Here is a 19,315-nt window from a genome sequence, read left to right as displayed (position 1 = left end):
CTAATCTAAAACTGGTTCTGTGAACCAAAGTATGTGGAACATATTTGAAAAAGGTGACAGAATAAATGAATTGCTGAACACTTCTCAGTTGTGTCTGATTTAATCGATGTACAAAACATGGTCTGTTCCAAGTGTCATTAGTAATTTTACTAGTGATAAGTTTGTGTCACATATTTCCAAATAAAACCTGAACATCTGATTTATTTGGCAACCAATAACAAACCAAGATGAGAAATACTTTTCCTTTAAATCTGGAAAAAATATTCCATTGTCTCCCATCCAAACCACTTCCTCTCAATAAGAGCAGACATAAGCAATGTTATGCAAATATCACAGGTTGAAAACCACACTGCAACTTGCCTCACCACAGAAAGCAAATGTTTGAGTCGCCTCCTGGCTCTCACAGGTTGGAAAAGAACAGGAGGGACAAGGTTCACCACTAATGAGAAGTCATGTGTCCAAAGTTCACTGAATCATAAAAATAACTACGGCACCAAAACAAAACATTACTGGTTTTCAAGTATAAAACTGTATTTACAACCATAATACATGATTAGAATTTTATCAAATCTAAATGTAACATTAAGCTTTGACAACAAGAGGTGAATGGCAGGTTAACTCTTCTGCTTATTGTTCAGTGCTGCAGTCAACACTGAGCTGGAGAATGATCAGCCTCTGGTCGGCTCCAGGATCATTGAAATGTTCCAGGACAGGACTTTGACATGTGACGGTCCAACGTTTTAATCACAGCCGATTTCCGTCTCCATGATCCCCAAACGATGTAAAACTCTGGTGCCTCAGTGAAAGACAATGTTCTTAAACTTGGTGTTGGGAATCTGATCTCTGCTCTTCAACCTCCTCACAGCTTCCCTCATATGTTTGGGCTGTAGAGGTGGTGTTTCTCCCCACTTCTCACAAACATCCAACGCTGCAGGGACAAAGAGAACCAACATGACATTAAGACTCTTATACGCTGGGAAATGGGTCAGATAAAGCCAGCTTATATTTAAACAAATTTGAAGGATTTTGTCTGAACATTCTTTGTTAGTCTGCCACTCACCTTCCTCAACAATTTCCCCGGCGAAAACCTTTGAAATACCAGACATGGCGATCACTACGTTCTGAGACACTGAGGATCCTGTTATTGACTGGATCAGCTGGGGGTAAAAAAGGAAGAACATATTTAGCTGCCATGAGCAACAATGTGTTGGGTACCGGTCATTTAGAGGAAGAATAGGGGGAAGATTATGGAAATGGAGGAAGAGGAAAGGGAGCTTTTCCTGATGCATTTTTGCTTGAATAGATATGAGCAGAGTTATCAACCAGGGTTTGAGCTCACAACCGCAGACACTAATTTTTAATTTCAAAAACAAGGCCAGTGTCTTTAACGGCATACCCTCTTAATAGCGGCCTTGGGGAAGGCCGAACGTCTGTACATCTCATAGCGATTCAGCTGCTCCTCAGAAAAGGACGACACCAGAACCCTTAAACAAAACAGGGAGAGCAGAAGATGATGGTGAAGTTAAGCAAAAAAAGAAGCTTGTGCAAATTACAAGAATTAAAAAAAAAAAAAGATTTATCTTACTGCATCTTCTGTATTTCGTCTTCATCAACCTTGAGACGTTTCTCCTTCTTCTTCTCTGGTTCCACCTTCAGTCTTTTGGCCGCAGACTCACCGGAGGTTCCTTCCTCCTCATCTTCTCCAGCTGCTGTTTCCTTTACAGAGGAAGATGAAATGATTTGTATAGCTACTAAAAGGGGATGATGTTTGTAAAACCACCATATACACACAGCCATGGTAATTGGTAAGGTATATGGTTTCAGTTTGTACTATTTTATAGAGATTTCCTTTTGGATATAGTATTTTTAAACATTGTGTCCAATTATCCTTTTTAAGTCTGTTGTTGTTTCAAATAAGTAAAGTCAGTATAAATCTGCAGTATCTAGCTTCTTAGAAGTTTACATTTCCTTGCAATCATTATTTGATATCAAATGCACAATGTGAGTTTGATGTTCTTTGTTTGTTTTTCAACCCAAACTCAGATCAGATAGTCGTTCATTGAAACCATTTTTTCTTATGGCTGCTTGTACTAAAGCCACATCTAAAATGTAAGATGTTTTCATTGTGTTTATCTTATTGTGTTGAATGGGATATTAGAAGATTATTGTTGATCTAAATCAGGATAGAAAGAATGTTGTCATTTCTATACTTACAATTACCATGAAGTAGTAGTGTTTTGTTATCTGAACCATTCAGGCATCTCAACAACACTTGTGTGAACACATGTCTCTTAGCAGGGAGGTGGTGTAAAGCTATTTAGTAATAAGAGGAAAGGTCCATAGGTTGTTTAATGTGAACTCCATCACTTCCTCTGGTGTTGAGAGAAACGAAGCTTCACAACTCACAGCTTTCACTTCCTGATTGGACGGATCCTGCGAGGACGACTCCTTGCTTTCATGGGATGATTTGGCTTTTGCATCTTCGGATTCTTCTGATTTGGGATGATCCTCTGAGGCTTTCCTCGCGGACTTGTCCTCGGTTTTGATTCGTGCAGGGTCCGCCATGATGCAGCTTCACCACCTGTGCAATGACAAAGATATAGATGATAAGTCACTGGTTTGACTGGAAAAGAGTTAAGTTAAACTTCAGTTCCCAGCTCAAGACTGAGCAAACGGGACATGACATGTTTACAAACTACTAACAAATAGTTTGTGAGCTTGTGTTAATTCTGTCATTTATAGAAAAACATCTGAATGGAGGTGGGTCTAACAGATGAACTTACCTTTTCTGTAGCCAGGCGTCAACAAAGCAGTAGCGACAACTAAACTAAGGTAAAGCTAAGCTAACGATGAAGCTAAGCTAATGCTAGCTCCGTAATTGACGCTGGTTAACGAAACACATTCACTTTACCTGCTTTAGCGCATTAAAACAGTCACACAAATACACGTGACTATTATACGAACACGGTTAATTCACTATAAGCAAGTCACCAAGTCTGGGAGCCACGGTTGCATCGACAATGCTAACTTTCATTAGCATGCATCCTTCACTTCCGCTTCCGCTTTGTAAGAACTTTATTAACACTAAGCAGCAACAACAAGGACAACTTGTGCCCAACCTACAGTCTATGTGCCAAACACGTAAAATACACACACTTAACAAGACATTTACAGTTTATTTATGCTATCACCTAATAAAATAATGGTTTAACTACATTTATCTCCCACTACATATTGAACTTTTAAAGTTTTAAACAGTCATACCCACTGTTTTCCCTTTCATTTTACTCAAACTGTGAGTGGTCAGCTGATAACATGTGATGAAATGTCCCAGTTTACACACATGTGGGAATCTGACACAGTTTTATCAGCAGAACTAAATGAATGCATGTACTTTCCGTCATTGTTTACAAACTGTGCACACTTGTTAATTAAGTGATTGTATTTCTGGATTAAAAAAAGAATATATTCAAGCTTCTTGTTTAATAATAATAATAATGTAGATAAGTGAAAATTAGAATAAAACTATAAAAAAAAAGAATAGGTTTTGGAAATGTGGATACTAGGAGTGGTGTTAAAATAGATCTTTAACCAACTGGATGGGTGTAGTTGCCTCTGAGTGGCACAGGCACCATTTTGCTTTCACCCATCCAGCTGGTGTGTGCAGCCGCTCGGGCTCGTGCGCGTGCAGGGTCTGGGGCTTGAGCAGCAGAAAGAAGAAAGGGCAGTTTCGAGGAAGTGACGGACGAGGCGCAGCGGACCGGTCAGAGGAAGTTTACTCGATGCTGGTTCCGTGCGGCTGAGCCAAACTTTTACCCCCCCTTCGGCTCCAGCTCCAGAGGCGGCGGAGGCGGCACCGTGGACCGGGACTCAGGGATCCAGCGGCGGCAGCTCCAGCTCCAGCTCCAGAAGCATCCGGGAGGAATAACTTGACATCGGGGATCGCAGAGGAATTTCACTCCCGCAACCGACTCCCCCCCCCCCCTTCTCCCCTTTCCCTTCTCCTTCTCTTCCCCGCGCCTCCTCCGGGGTTTTTCTTCTTCTCTCCGGGATCCGCGATGGGGAAGGAGCAGGAGCTGCTCGAGGCGGCGCGCACGGGCAACCTGGCCGCCGTGGAGAAGCTTTTATCCGGGAAGCGACAGTCAGCGGGCACCGGCGGTGGGTCGTCGGGCATCGGCGGAGGTGGCAGCAGTGGCGGCCACGGAGCCTCCTCTCACCCGCTCTCCAGTCTGCTCAGGTAGGCAGAGGCGGGTATACCTGACTGGGAGCCAGTGTCTTCCCAGTCTAAAATGACCTGATCGTTCAGAGCTCATCCCAATCTTCAATATCAGTGTTAGTTACAGTCATGTTTTTTTGCATTTGCCAAACAAACAAACAAACCAAACCAGTGCAGCACCGGAGCAGGGGCATGCTTCTTTGTTAGCTCGCAGGCAGCTGAGTCCCTGCCAGCTTTCACTGAAATGTGCACCGACACCTCAGAAGGCAATTGTGCAATTTAACTAGAGAAACGTGCAATAAAGCAGCTCAGGGTTTCTTCCCTTTAAAAAAGAACGGGTGCACATGTATTATTAATAGCTTACACACAGTCTAGACCTGAGAGCTCTCAGTGGGGAAGGAGGAGCAGAGATCCAGTTGTTAGGAACCTTACTGTACCCACTTAAAACAAAAAAACATCTATTTACCTCAAAGAGCAAATGCCTTGGTGAGGTTAGCATTTGATGTGGGTTTAACATCCTGCAGAAGACCCACCATGAAGGTTACAGAGGTTTAGCTGCTCTCATGAGGTTTTCCCTTGTCACCCAAAGGCTTATTTGTCCTTCTAATATCTCCCTATAATTACTAATCTCCATAGAATAAAGCAAAGTACAGTCAACACACAGTATCTGTCGCCTCCGCATATACCACAGTATACAGATACTAAGATTAATATGTGTTGTACCACAGTGAGGAAGTACAAAACATACTTGATCTGCTGTACCTCAGATTTGTAAAATGGTTTGATATTGTTATTCTCTGCCCGTAAAGATTAATACACTTAAAAGATACAGTTAAGTCATCGAAAGAGTAATTTGTCAAATTGCCTGAGTCACTAGTCCGTGGTCCTGTGCTGTTTGTGTTAATCTAAGATTGCATCAAATTCTTCCCTGCATTGATAACCTGCAGCTTGGCCAGACCTCCCTCCGAATACACAGTCCTTCTACCTCTGGGTTATATTAAACAGTAGTATCGACTATAATCGATCTGATAAGTTACGAGTTTCATTTTGTCCTGCTGATGTTATCAGAGTTATTGGCTTACCACAACCTAATTGCTGAAATTCCCTGGGCTGTAGAGAGAGAGAGAGCATTTGATCCAGTTTTACAATACAGCCTTTACTGAGATAGCCAGTGTGCGATATGCAATGTTGACACCCATTTAAAAAAAGAAAGGAACAGTGTTATTGTTTAGACTGAGCCCACTCTCCTCTGCCTTACACGTACAATTGGACTAAAGCTTTTAAACTTATGGTCAGGGAGAGCTGTGTGTCTAAAACTTCCTCATTTTAGTAACAAGCACATGTAGGTGAACATCCGGCATCAATCAAAACAAAGTATTGTTGCTGTGGGAGCCGCCTTCACCTGAGGGACGGTGTGACGGCGTTGGCCGAGGTGACGCATCACCGCGTTACTCAGCTCAGATCATTCAATCCGAGGTCATTACATTAAACCTGTTGTAAATATCCAGGATCCACTTCAGTGATGTTGTGCAGTCGATGCCGGCTCCGTCTTCTGCTCTCAGATCTGTGGGCGTGCTGAAGAGACCGTTGTGTCATCTGTCTCGGTATTGTGCAATCAATGTGGGGCAATGTTGGCTCGGGGGAAAATTATTGGCCAGTCTCGGTTGGAAATGAGTTGACTGATGGCGGTTGTACCTAACAGACCACGGTGCTTCCGGACACCTGAGTTGAGAGGAAAGACTCTGAATAAAAAAAGCTCTGAGATTATTGACCAGAGGAAAGCCCGGGGGACTTGTTGCTATTGTGTGCATTTGATTTAGTTTGCATAATGAAAATGTCAATACACATTTAAAGGGCTTCCCAGTGAATGACTACAGTGGCTGTTGGTTGGCGTTTATGTGTGTGTGTGTGTGTGTGTGTGTGTTTTTACCCTCTTTACCAGAATGTCTTTGTAACTTATTAATCATCCATAGTTGGGAAGTGTAGCCTTGTAATCCTGTCAAAGGAGATTTGATCTGTAGGGACGACAGCTTTCCTCAGCAGATTTTCAGCCTGTGTTGATCATCATGTAGGAACGATTCTGTGCTATTTCATTATTTTGTTCGGAAGCCAGAGACATTCATCAGTGAATCCGACTTTCTCTGTTGCGTTGGTGTGAGAGCAGGAAGTTTGGCCTCATGTGTGCACCACAGGTCATACAGATGAATAATCAGACCTAATGGCCGTAATAACCAGGCTTTGAAGGCATGTTGTGTGTGTTTCCACTAGTTTGTTAGTGTTCTTGCTCTGGAATGGCCCGCATGTCAAGACTTGTTGTGTTTTTGTAACCAGGCAGTTGTACAGCTCTGCTCTGCGGAATGTCTGCTTTCCCAGGAGGCTGCATCCCGGCGGCTGCCATGGGATCGGCACTGACCCCTGCATGTTTAACACTGTCGCCGCCCCAAACATTTGTTCTCTGGTGCTCCATTAACACCAAAATGAGCCGGGCAGGGCTTCTCTTTCAAGCAGGAAGGTCATGGTCCTGCTTTTATAGTGCCACCGTGCAGTGGTGGATACAATAGCTTGTAACAATAGTGCGTGGCGGTATTGGTTAGTCCATATTGAGGCCTGTTACAGGGCTAACTTGAGGTGTTGTTTACCTCAATACGTCGGCCCCATGACCTGCTTTGATCCCAGGGGTGTACAGGAAGTGCTCTTAAGCAACACTTCCTGGTCCAGGTCGTCCAAACGCAGGCAGCTGCTGCAGTCAGACCGGAGGTAAGACAAGTCCCTGGCAGGGAGAGTGCCTGCCCACTGAGGGGAACTTAACAGAGGAATGCACGGGGTTCTGGACAGAGGCTCTGAGAGTTTAGCCAGATGAGGGCTCGTCTCCCAGATTCACAGCCGTGTCCTTTGTCCAGCTGACAAAGCGTAGAATGGCGGCTTTTCATATTCATTTGCGTCCCTAAAGACTATTATATATTTTTTTTTAGTTTTACAAAGAAAATTGAGCTGTCATTCGGACCACCTATTAAGAGGAGCCTCATTCAGGCTAATGTTTGCCATCACTATCGGCTGAATCAAGATGGGCTTTCTCAAAATTGCTGCGATGAAGATTTCCTTTTGAATCGAGGTTTCTGTATTATGGTTTCTTCTTTTTCTGAATCCTAGGGAGGGAAGAGTTTCTATCAGTGTAATGGCTCGGTTTGCATTTTAAGAGGCTCGGGCACAACTCCAGATCTTTCCGTCCCATTACATCCACCATTTCTGGCTCGTCCCAGGCAAACCCATGCTCTCAGACCGGTGTCAGCCGAGGGAATATCTGCTGCATGATAATGAGCACATACTGTCCCTATAAAAAAGATAACAGTAACTCCTTGAAGCTTCTTTTCTAATAGGATCTATGTGCATGTCAGTGTGAAGGTGCAGAGTGGGACTTGTGATGCTGCGTTTGCTGACGACAGGTTCACAGCAGAAATCTGTCACCCCCTCGGCCCTTTGCTGGGTTTCCTAGCAGCTATCAGAGTCCGAGCCTGTTGTAAGTGCAGCCACAGTGTTAACAAGGCAGTGTCTCTCTCACTTTTACAGCAATGGCCCAATCCTCAGATCCCCACTAGGTAACTCAAAGCTAGCCCACAGCAGGCCTGGCATTCACATTTCATCAGTTCTTGACCTCTGAACTGAGAGAAACTGTAGCCGGTTCAACGGAGCAGGGAGCGGTGGAAGCTGGGAAATCTAACACCAGTCTGTTAGCATTCCTGGAGCATCTGAGTTTGGGATGCTCTGCTCGGCGCGTTATGTTTACGGGCCCCGTGTTTGTGTAGTCTGTGAACGCAAGCACTTAGTAGCAGTGATGCATTCCACACACGTGTCTGTGTGGAGGGAGCATAAACCGACACATGTAGTGTCCATCTTTATTTTAACCTAATGGTGTAGTGCTAAAGATAGTTTTCATCCAAGTGGGTCAGGAGATTCTTGATTAGTTTGCAGAGGTATTGGTTGCCCTTGAGTTGTCTGAAGTAGAATATGTATCTTGTAAGGAAACCAAGCAATGTTTCCAATTTTAACTATACTATTAAATTATTTTAACAGCCCATTAATAGTGCTTAACAATTAGGGCTCCCCCAGTTACTATAGTTTTCTTGTTTCACAGAAAGGTTATTCTTTTTAAAGTTCCCATCTGGCTTCCTGTATTAAGATGAAACAGAAAGTTGCTCATGTAGGAGCAGGACAGAAGCACACAGACGTACAGACTCTTCTGTGGGCTTGTGTATGTGAACTCTATTTCACCCCAGTTACTGAAATCCTTTATAATAACAAATGGACAAAAAGATAAGGCTGCTGAGCTTGTGGTTTATCTACGTGTGTGGTTTCTGTTTTTTTTTAACCAACTAATGGGAAGAAAGTACCACATTGACCCGAGACATCAGACCTCCCTGTCCTGTGCAGGCCCACATGTGTTTGCAGAACTAGACACTTCAGTGTGTCCGGCCTCCCGGCTGGCGTCGTCTCCCTGCTCTCCCACTCTGCCTCTCCCAGCAGCCTGGTTGCCCACCTGCTGGGCCCGAGCCCACCTCCACTGCACCTCCAGACTTCAAACACATTGTGCTTGGAGCCAGAATAATGGCACTGCCCTCGGCCTGTGTGCTAAGGAAACTACCCAGCCCAGGATCTTTTACTTTAAATTTCCCCTTTGCTCTGCTGTTTCTGCAAACCATATAAAAGAAGCAGGCTCTGGGCTGAATTAGCCTGAGCATGACTAAGCAGACTGGCGACAGACTGTGACCAGGAAATGGCTCTTTTCTTATATTAACACATACATACCTTTTTTTTCTGGTTTCATAGTCAGAAAAATACTACAACATTAAAAGTTAAAAAGTACATTTTTGAGCAAACAGAGAAATGTGAAGCTTTCAGTAGTTGTTTGTCATACTTACTGAAAATCACTTTATCCTTAAAGCAAAAATGCTTCGTGGATGCCTGTGTGACAATGAGATCTGTGTAGTGTCTCCTGCTGTGAATTCATGGGAGATGGCAGCTTCTCTGCGACAGGGTGAGATATAAAGGGTTTTCCTCGTTCTCTTTTCATCCCATCTCATTCTTCCTTATCTCTTTTCTTCTTTTCTTCTACATTAATTCCACCTTTTCATCCTGCCATTAGTTTTTTTTTCCATGCCCATCAATTTGATTGTGCTTGCGCTCATTGGACTGCTCTCATCATAGACTGTGGGGGGGGGGGGGGGGGGGGTGCAGTTTCTTCACACCTCCTGCTGCAGCACAGATGCTCATTACGGTGCGTTTCCACTCCGCCACAGCTCCATCAGGTTCTGTAAAGACTGAATTGGCAAATGAGCTCCCGTGTCTTTGGCTTCATTTCATTCAGTTTTGTTTCAAGATGTACTTGGAGCCGTTTCTGAACCTCCTAAATGTTCAGATGTTTGCGTAGCCATCTTGAAAGGTTTATAACATTCTTCCTTTTAGTAACATCAACGACATGTCCAAGCTACGTACCCACTTCTCAGCTCCAGCTCACCTCCAACTCTCAGAAGAATAATATATATACTAAAGCTGATGGATGGATGGTTGTAACTATGGATGATCAGATCAAAATGTCATTGTATGAACAATGACTTTCACATTAAACTCAATTGTACTTTGTGTTAAGTGCTAAGTAGCTTCTTAACATGCTTAATTTAAGATACTGAACATTTTACACGTTATTCTCACTAAGCACATGCATGTTAGCATTATCATTGTGAATTTGTTAGCACTCAGAGGTTAGCATCCCGCTCAAAGCACTGTTCTCTCGTACCACCCTAAAGAAAATAAACCAAAGCTTTCAAATAATCACTATACAAACTGGAACTTTTAAATAAAAGCAGTTTGAAGACGTTTATTTGGGGCCTTGTGTCTTAGATTTCAGATTTGTTGCAGGAGGTGTTTCTGCCTAACTCGTAATACTGCTTCACGACTGTAGAGGTGTCATCCTTTTAATCTGTTCTGTCACATCCTCCGTGATGAGCATGTGTACTGCTCCACTCCAGTTGTAGTTGTAACATGGCATCTTGAGGGAGATGTAGCTCATTAAGTCATTGAGTGTAGTCTTCAGGAGGCCTGGAGGCCTCTGGCAGGTACTTCACTCTTTCCCGCTGAGGAGCAGATGCTCAGGTTGGCGGTTTGGCAGCAGGGCATCTGGTTTCGGCACCCGCCAGCCGTATGCATAATTAAGCCCAATTTCCCCTCATGGTGGCTGACATGCGCCAGTCACTGCTGGGCTCAGCGCCCTGGGCGGGAGTAATCCCCTGGCAGTGTGGTCACACTGCTAATAGGCTGCAGGACAAATCTGTTTATTTGACACCGGATTCACACTCACCTGGGTTTTCATTTGCTGAAACTCACTGCTGGATTTAGCCTTGGATTCTCCCTGTGGCTCCTCAAGTAAACAAGTTATCGTTTATCCGGACTTTAGATTCCACTGGAATTATCTTGGGTTTGGTGGCATATGGATTAAAAAGAAACATTTACTCTGACTACCTGCTGTTGCTAAAATATTCAACATGTTGAAGCCTGATGGAGATAAGGCACAACAATAGCTGCTCTGGAAAGCAGAGGTTAGTTCTCTTTAATCCTTTAGATAATATCAAGAAAAGTAAGTAAACATTTTAACCCTGTCTGCAGCCTGACACGTCAATTCTCAATTTTTTAATTTGAAGACAACTTTAGAACTTTGACAGTTATATATAAAAAATAAAACATTTGCACACAGTATTTCTTGTTTCCTATTTGATACAGTAGGTATTTTTCAGACAGTGTCAAAGAAAGTGAAAAACAAATCCTGGATCTGCACCAAATTTTGGAGGGGTATTTCCTTGGCCCGTATCGGATCAATCCACAAAGTGGTAATGTGTCTGTCTGGAAATGTTTGTGTAACGCTGCTAACTAACAGACAGACACACAAACAAAAGCATATATAAACACAACCTCCTTGGCCGAAGTAAATACACAAATGTTTCAGAACGGCTCATCACTCTGACAGAGCGAGAATCAAATTATCAACACAAATGTGATGGAAATGACCGATGCATCATCTAATGGAGTCCACAGTGAGTTGTTCTTTGAGTCAGTGCTAAAAACAACTGCAGTGTTTTTTGTTTTGTGCTTGAGCTCCATGACATTTGAACATCAGGAAAGAGAAACCCAGTGGAGATTAATGTTTAAGCCTACATATTTTGCAAATGACCGTCTGTTTAAAATAGCAGTATTCACAATGTGTGACTGACATTAGCAAACTAATGCAGATAATGCATAAAGGAGGGAGAATGTTATTATCTCTCCTGCTCTCATACTGGCTACACACAGCACAACGCACAATTACAGCCTCCCAGAATCTCTTTCAAACTTCAGCCTCATCCCGTTGATATTCCCTCAGGGAAATTAAGGATTAGCGCAGCTTTTCAAACAGGAATTCCTCAGTCAGTTCCCATGAATGTTGCCCCCTCCCAAACTAAATCAACTCTGTTTTGCCCATTGCGCCGCTGCGGGCCTAAGCCCCGGCCCCCAGATAGGTTGGTTGTGAGCCGTAGTAAGAGGATGAAGTGGATTGTCGAGCACCACTCTGACTCATGCCCTTGAGTGCCGTGCAGCCAAAATGCAGAGAGGACGTCACACTTTTTGACTGCACTCAAAGCTGTTGCTTCAGGGCCTTAAAGCAAATTTAAATAGTATGACAGTAGAGAGGCAGACAGCTTCATTTCCTCTACACAGAGATAATTTTGATAGGATTAATTAGTACCCGGGTCCCTGATTAGAGCCCTAATATTCCGGGAAAACCACAGAGTTGCCTGTTATTGGGGTTTGTGATGTGTTTGACCCCGTTGAGGTTTCCTTGGTCACTGGACTGATGTGACAGTGAATGTTTGTGTTTCTGAGTGACATTTGTGGAACTTCTGGCAATGTCACATCCGTGTCATAACTGCTGAGAGGGTCCAGTGTCAAACGCAGAGTCGATTTGACCCTTTATTCCAGATCTTTCTGATCTTGGGCATTTATCTTGTGATACATCTGCAGGTTCATCTTGCATGACATAGCCATTGATGCTCAAAAACAACCAAAGACGAGAACCTAACATTTCCACCGCGATTTCCCACTTGCATGATATGACAATCACGGCAATAAATTCACAGCCATGTTAATTATGCGCCCGACCCCATGGCATGCCTCCTTGCATCACTCGGATAATCATTACTGCCCCATGCCTGATTTTGTTGAATCCTAAAGTCGAAGTTGCTGCTGTTCGTGTTTATGTTAATTTGTGAATGTGGGGGGGTTTTCTGCTGTAAGCCGTTACATAACTCCTTTATCTGGGACAGCAAACGAAAGGTCTGTTTCTGTCTCCGTTCTCCACTTTGATGTGTTCGGCGGCCATGCACATGCAAGCCAGGGCGGCTGCACTCTTTACTACGAATTGGATTTCTGGTGCAGGGGAAGGGACGAGAGTGGAAGTGTGCGTGTACGACTCCTTCAAAGCCGACATTGATCCGAGCTCACGCATCTTTTAACCGAAGCGCATCAATCCCCATCATGTCCGTCCACCACCTTCTCCCCGCTGTAGTGGTTCCTTTGAGCACACCCTGCGTTTGATGTCTCACGTCTTCACGGCTCCCTGAGTTTGGGTTCAGACGTGAGCCAGAGGGGTTGGCTGTAAGGACTAAACAGCTTAGGTTATGACGAGGAGAGCGGTGCATCCCTGTGTGTCTGCGCTCCGTCAGGCCCATTGTTCCGCAGGCTGTGGAGCCCTCCGAGATACTTATTTGATGAGACAGCTCTGACTGTGTAATTGCAGGCTGCTCTGAGAGCTATTATGGGAGATGTATTTTAGGGGAGGGGAGGCAAAATGGCCATTACTGCGACAAAACCGAGCCGCGCGTGTGGGGCAGAGTCACAGGAGTTGAAGCACTGAAGCTGGCGCGAGGAGGCCGAGCATGCCGCTGCCACACCTTCCACACCGATTACATCACGGATCAATTCCTACTGTGTCTGTGAGCGTGTTCTCCTGTTGTCCCCCCCCCCACCCCCCCAGCTAACACCCTGTGATGATGTTCCTCCCCTCAACGGGCCCTCTCTCCAAACACTTCATTCATAAGAAGTTTTTTCCTACTTGCATTAAAATTCAAGCCAGTAATAATTAATGAAGTTCTTCCCGCTGCCAAATCTGTCGCCTTCGTTTTTCTATAATGTATCAAAAGCTAAGTAAATAGTTTTTTAAAAATAGAAGAAAAAAAATCTGTTGATGTTTGATTCTGTGTGAGGCCCGACTGCTTTCCAGACCCTGGTCTTAGATATTCGGTTCACTAGTGTTGGGATTTCCACGTCACATGATTTATTTAGGATGTGTTAAGTTCTTTCAGAGAGCCTCACATCCCCGGCCTGGCACTCAGTCTCACCAGACATCCTTCAGCTTCTTAAATTACTCATTCCATCTCTCTTAACCCCCCCCCCCACCCCCGCCCCCCGCCCCCCGCCCCTATCCTCTCACTCTTTTCCGTCCTCGCCACAATGCTGTTTGTGAATTAAAAGAAACGAGCCAATCTGAGCCGACAGCTTGAGTTCAGTTCAAGTGGATGAGAGTGCCGGGCTGATGCTGGGCCAGTTTTACACTTTACCCCTGCGCTGCTTGTTTTTGGCCTCGGCCTCAGAGCTTTGTTTGTTGTTTCTTACGCTGCATGACAAAAAGCCCATTCTAATTCGGTGCTGGGCTCAGAACGATCAGGCTCGGGATGCATATCTGTTAACCAGATGACATTCGCTCACCCTAGCTGCTGCTCTGGGCTGTCTCTTTTCCTTCCTGGTTGTCTCAGTCGATGCGGCTGCTGGCCCCCGGCCCAGTGTTTTCTTATTCCTAGTCGTCTGGCAGGGGGTTGGGCTGTGAGATGTGAGCGAGCCGCAGAGATAGTGATCAGTCACACCCACAGGTTGACACTTTACACAGGGCTAGGCAGTGTGTGTTTGGTCTGTGCGTGTGTTTTTGTCTGTGTTTATAGAAGCTAAATAACAATCCTCTCCTCTCCTCCACAGTATCTGGAGAGGCCCCAATGTGAATTGTGTGGACAGCACTGGATACACCCCCCTCCACCACGCTGCCCTGAACGGACACAGGTAGATGGGGGATAAATTACTGTTGGGAATTGGGAGGAATGCCTGAGTTGCGGCGTCTCTTTATGTATGTACATTAAATGAGCGCTGCCCTCACACACACTTGTCCCATGGGGACATTAAAGCTATTGATTTGACTGTCTCTTAAGGCCGTGTGTGTATTTATTAGTGTGGTTTAAACTCTGGCCGTTCTCTGACCCACGCTGTCCCTCCATTGATCCGCAGCGAGGTGGTGGAGGCGCTGCTACGAAACGAGGCCTTGACCAACATCGCCGACAACAAGGGCTGCTACCCGCTCCACCTGGCGGCGTGGAAGGGGGACGAGCACATCGTCAAGCTGCTCGTCCACCAGGGGCCGTCGCACCCCCGACTCAACGAGCAGGTCAGCCTCAGCGGTTTCTCTTCTGCTTTTTGTTTTGTTGGTGTTGTCTTGTGTTTTCTGATTTGACTAATGCAGGTCTAGTTTTGGATTTTCAAACACATTTACTTTGCTGATAATATCACCAGTTGTGAAATGAAGTCAGTGATTTGTTCCTCGGCTTGTTTAAAGCCAGAGATCCAGTTCAGACCGGGTGTTCACATCCGTCCTGAGGGATCCGATCACAAGGGGTGTCTGGTTCAGACGTCGAGGTCCGATCACTCAGACCACATGCGGAGGTGGTTTTAGATGCACATGGCCACAACTTCTCCAATCGATAAACATCTTTCTTTCAGATGCACCCCTTCTCCTCACACCTCTCCCTGGCAACATCACTCACACGCTAACACACAAACACAGTGACACATCTGTAAACTCAAACCAAACAGCAAACAGAAATGTGCGTGTTTATTCCCATATAGAGCGGGGAAGTGAGATCTGATCACAAGTGGTCACAGGAGACACTTTCAGGACCCGTGTTAATGTCGGGGGTGAACCTGCTGCTGTCCACTTGCGATCGCATCTCTCAGGACGGATGTGAACACCCGGTCTGAACAGAGCCTGTGTGTCTGACACATTAGGACTTCTTCTTTTCGAGTCACAGACGTTTTAAATTCAGCTTCTCAGCAGATTTGTCGGCCTCTTGAAGTTTCATTATGACAGTTCTGAGGGTTCAGTCAGGAACTGAAGGAGGTGGATTTTAGTTTTTCGGTAACGAGGAAGGATTAGCACCGAAATGCAAAGTAAACAATTTTCGATGTTAAATTCTCCCTCAGCATGGCATGCTTTATATTAGAAACAGGAAGAGTGCATTGTGACTTTTACAGCTGTGTTGAGTGCTTGTTTGCTCCAACTGTTTTAACTCATATGTTTGATTTTTAGTTTGGTTGCTTCCAAACTCTCCAGCCGGAGAAATGACCCATGATGAGCATCAGAAGTTTAATCTGAACCATTACAGGCCAATCTGATATTTAACAAAAAAGTAGTCTGTCTCATTTTGTGTCATCTCTCACTGCCTGTTCATGACATCTGACTGTTCATTAACTCAAATCTGATTTTTAGTTGCACTCATTTGTGATCATCATACGTTTGTTCATCGCTTGTCTGAAAAGAAGCCATCAGCCTATCTTCTCTTTCTCCCTCCCAGAGCTCTGTAGACCATAAAGAGTTCAAACGCTGTGGGCCCTTTGACCCCTATATTAATGCCAAGGTGTGTACACAGTGCTGCCGAAACAACATTTCCTCCTTGAAGTGCTCCTTCTCTTTACTGCTGTGTTGGCTTGATGTGCTTGGGTTTGGTCTGTTGCTGCTTGCTGCTGCTCTGGAGATCTGGGGGAGGCTTTTAATTTCCCTGGCTATCAGTACATCTCTGTCCTCTGGCTCTCTACTCATGTTCGCTTGTGATCTCCAAACTGTTGTGTTTGACATAAGTGACACTGCATTTACAGCATGCCCTCCACCGATGTTAATCCTCCCCTCACATGTTACAATATTCTTGTTGCAGCCTTTTTTTTTGAGCAGGGTCAGGAATAAACTGGGCTTTGGATGGAAATGCCTTTTAAACTTTTGGTTAATGCCTCCGTGTCCCCTCCGTGTCCCGGGAGGTGATTTGTGAGTTTCTGTGTGGGAGCTTTTCTCTTCGGGGTGAAGACTAAGTGAAAACTGGTGTAATTTACAGCCTCAGTCAGCAAAGTTGTTGGCTGCAGTAGGAGAAAGTATTGAATGATTCAAACCGCTCTATTAATTAAAGCTCCGACACCCATTACAGTATTAGAAAATCAACAGTGGAAGGTTGAACGATGGAGTATAGTTTACAGGAAGTCTTCTATAAAACCTGATTGCTGGCTGCAGGATACTGCAATTAATATAAATGATCTTATTAATTGAATTCAAAGAATAAATTAAGTTTAGGTCGAAGCGCAAAAACATGGTTGATGATTAGTACATTTTTATTCCAATGTCGAAGTAGGTGGTCATAAAAATCTGAATAAGTAGCTGAGGTTAGAGTTTGTCTTTCACAGCAGGAGATTGTCCGGGTCAGGAAGCATCCACAACAACAGGAAAATGTTCACTTCATTCAGATGAGGGCTGGTGCGTGGGGGGGGGGGGGGGGGGGGGGGGGGGGGCGCAGCAGGACGGACATGACTTATAAATTATGTTCTGGAAATCAATTTTTTTTGCAAACAGCTCTTCAACACCAGCATCGGCCCTTATCACCAAGAGCGAAATCTCTTGTTGATGATTCTTGTTGTCTGCCAGAGTTCAGAGCAGGTTTAAAAGCAGCTTCACAGAAAGTCTTTTATAAAACCTACCACCAGCTGGAGCAACAACATTTAAAAGAGAAGATAAGACCTGATATTTAAGAAGAATAAGATTGAAGAGGGAAAATTGTGAAGAAATAAAGTAAATGTCTTTCCCATAAGCTGCTCACCAGCAGAGGGGAAACCAAGGTTGAACCTTGGGTTTACTCTATCTCTCAGTTATGTGACTCCTCTGTAGTACACAGTTTATTACATCCAGCCACTTGATAGCTCAGTCTCAACACCACCCTCATTGCATTGCAGCTACTCGGGGGAAGCCCCTGTCTCGTCTACATGACAGAGAGATGTCAGTTTGTTGGAGGCTGCAGAGCCGACGGCGTCTGATGGAGTCAGAGCAGCGAACAATGTGAACACGTTCGTTTCTTCACTCTGTGATTGCACTTTCTGGCGGCAGAGCTGTGTGATTGGTTGGAAAGGCTGGCTTCTTTAACACATGCATACACATTAGAGTGTGGGTTTTCCTGCCGTGGCTGCGTTTGTCTCGCTCTCTTCTCATTTAGTCCGTTGAGGGTTTTCATATTGACTCTTGCGGTTCGTTATGAATGATATCTTAATGCAAACCCTTTCAGGATAGTTCGGGAGCCACTACCTGGTCTTGGGCCTGAATAATTGATGCCCTGTTATGAATAAATCAAAATCGTGGATGCGGGCGTGGAGCCTCTGGCCCTGGTTGTGGTCATGGTTGATGGCATCATGTGACTGTGTGGGCGGGGTGCACACTGCCTTCCCTCTCATCCCACTCCAGGACCAGAGAGCCTCATCTCACAAGGAGGATGGGAGTTTTTTTTTGCCGCACCGGTCTCTTTGCATCAGCATCAAAGAGAGATGTCCATGCTTTGAGTGTGTAAATGGGTGAATTTGCTCCTCCTCCTCCTCCTCTCCCTCCTCCCAGTTTGTGCTTCTGAGCCTGCCTCGCTCCAGAGAGGAGGTGGAGACGTTGTCATAGTAACAGTGTCACGGCTTATTGGTCGTACAGTGGTGGTGAGTCGTCCCCGTGGAGAGACGTGGTGTTTGAGTGGAGGGAGCATGTCAGACATGAAAGGTGTGAGATGAGGCTTCAGTGGTCCCTGTCAGGGAGACTCAAGGAATCAGTCCGGACTGGATCCAGTTCTCTCTCATCCCGGTCCAGGAAGCCAGTCAGACTCATGTTTATTCACTTCACCTCAGTGATGTCTCTCCCTGATTGTGTCCAGAGTGAGCTGGTAACTTTGATGCTGCTTCACATCCCTCATTAAAGGAGATTTAACCACCGACCACATGATCTGACCTCCACTGACCACGGCCTCTGAGAACTCAGGAAACACTCCGCCAGGATTTCACTTAAAAAACAAGCAGTAGACTCTGGAGCTGAATAAGTGATCTGCACCTTTTTTGATTATTTCATTCAGACTGTAGCGAATTATTTTTCATTGTGGATTAATCTGAGGATCGTATCCTGGGTTAAATAATTTTTGGAAATTTCTTACAAGCCCAATTTGATGTTATTAGTTAGATTGTTTTCTTATTTTTCAGTACAAAACCCAGAAATTAAAAAATGTTCTGTCACAAAGCAAAGAAAAATATAATATCATCACATTTGAATAACTTCAACTGGAGGATGTTAATGGTGATGGTGGATCACGTTTCAGAGGTCGTGATCATAGTGGCTGGACCAGTATGGCGGATTCTGTACTGTGCTGGCTGATCGTGATAATAATGGCGGATCCTGTATTGTGTTGGTAATGCTGCTGGACCACGATCGAGGTGGCAGCTGATGGCGGCAGTGAACAATGACTGTTGACTATGGTGGCATCCGATCTTGATGGTGGATCATGATCGTAGTGGCTGCTGACCTTGGACTCTGATTACAACAAGAGTGATACTCGATACTCGAGCATTACTGACAATAATCCATCAATTCATTGACCTTCAGTTATGCAACAAAATGTTTCAATGCTGCAAATACCTTTTATCTTGATGATGTTCTCCTTTACATATGACATCTATTGCACTTTCTACCTTCTTTTCACCCTGTTAAAAAAAATTGTTAGCAGCTTGTTGAGGGCACAGGATGTAAGACCTTGTTAAAGCCCTATGAGACAAATTGTGATGTTTGAATATGGGCTACATACAATTTCATTGATTGATTCATATCTTAACCAACATGTCAAATTATGTTAATATGAGAAAAATAAACTGTTATAAAGCCATTTAGTCCAAATCCAATTTCCAGAAGCAACTGCTGGTTAT

The 19,315-nt window shown here is 44.6% G+C and overlaps 2 protein-coding genes across 7 annotated transcripts in view; one reads left to right on the top strand and one right to left on the bottom strand.

The window, feature by feature from the left end:
- Nucleotides 1-68: 68 nt before the first annotated feature.
- Nucleotides 69-3,078, bottom strand: taf11 (TAF11 RNA polymerase II, TATA box binding protein (TBP)-associated factor). The gene is made up of 6 exons (XM_062391266.1): nt 2,784-3,078; nt 2,407-2,581; nt 1,586-1,716; nt 1,397-1,484; nt 1,061-1,157; nt 69-928 (listed from the first exon to the last, which is right to left on the bottom strand). Exons 2-6 carry the CDS (start codon nt 2,563-2,565, stop codon nt 798-800), a joined length of 606 nt encoding a protein of 201 aa, XP_062247250.1. The 5' UTR covers nt 2,566-2,581; nt 2,784-3,078; the 3' UTR covers nt 69-797.
- Nucleotides 3,079-3,653: 575 nt separating this feature from the next.
- LOC133956319 (ankyrin repeat and SAM domain-containing protein 1A-like) overlaps nt 3,654-19,315 on the top strand; it is a 62,270-nt gene continuing 46,608 nt past the window's right edge. For 2 of the 6 annotated variants that reach the window (XM_062391261.1, XM_062391260.1), the window contains exons 1-4: nt 3,654-4,237; nt 14,270-14,350; nt 14,573-14,729; nt 15,913-15,975. In XM_062391261.1, the coding sequence (XP_062247245.1) occupies nt 4,059-4,237; nt 14,270-14,350; nt 14,573-14,729; nt 15,913-15,975 (480 nt within the window). In that variant the 5' untranslated portion in view covers nt 3,654-4,058. The remainder of the gene's footprint in view (nt 4,238-14,269; nt 14,351-14,572; nt 14,730-15,912; nt 15,976-19,315) is intronic. The other 4 variants (XM_062391263.1, XM_062391264.1, XM_062391262.1 and 1 more) reach the window with 4 other exon arrangements.

This window comes from Platichthys flesus, chromosome 7, assembly GCF_949316205.1.
Source record: "Platichthys flesus chromosome 7, fPlaFle2.1, whole genome shotgun sequence".
Classification (NCBI taxonomy): Eukaryota; Metazoa; Chordata; class Actinopteri; order Pleuronectiformes; family Pleuronectidae; genus Platichthys; species Platichthys flesus.
This window is presented reverse-complemented; position numbering and strand designations above follow the sequence as displayed.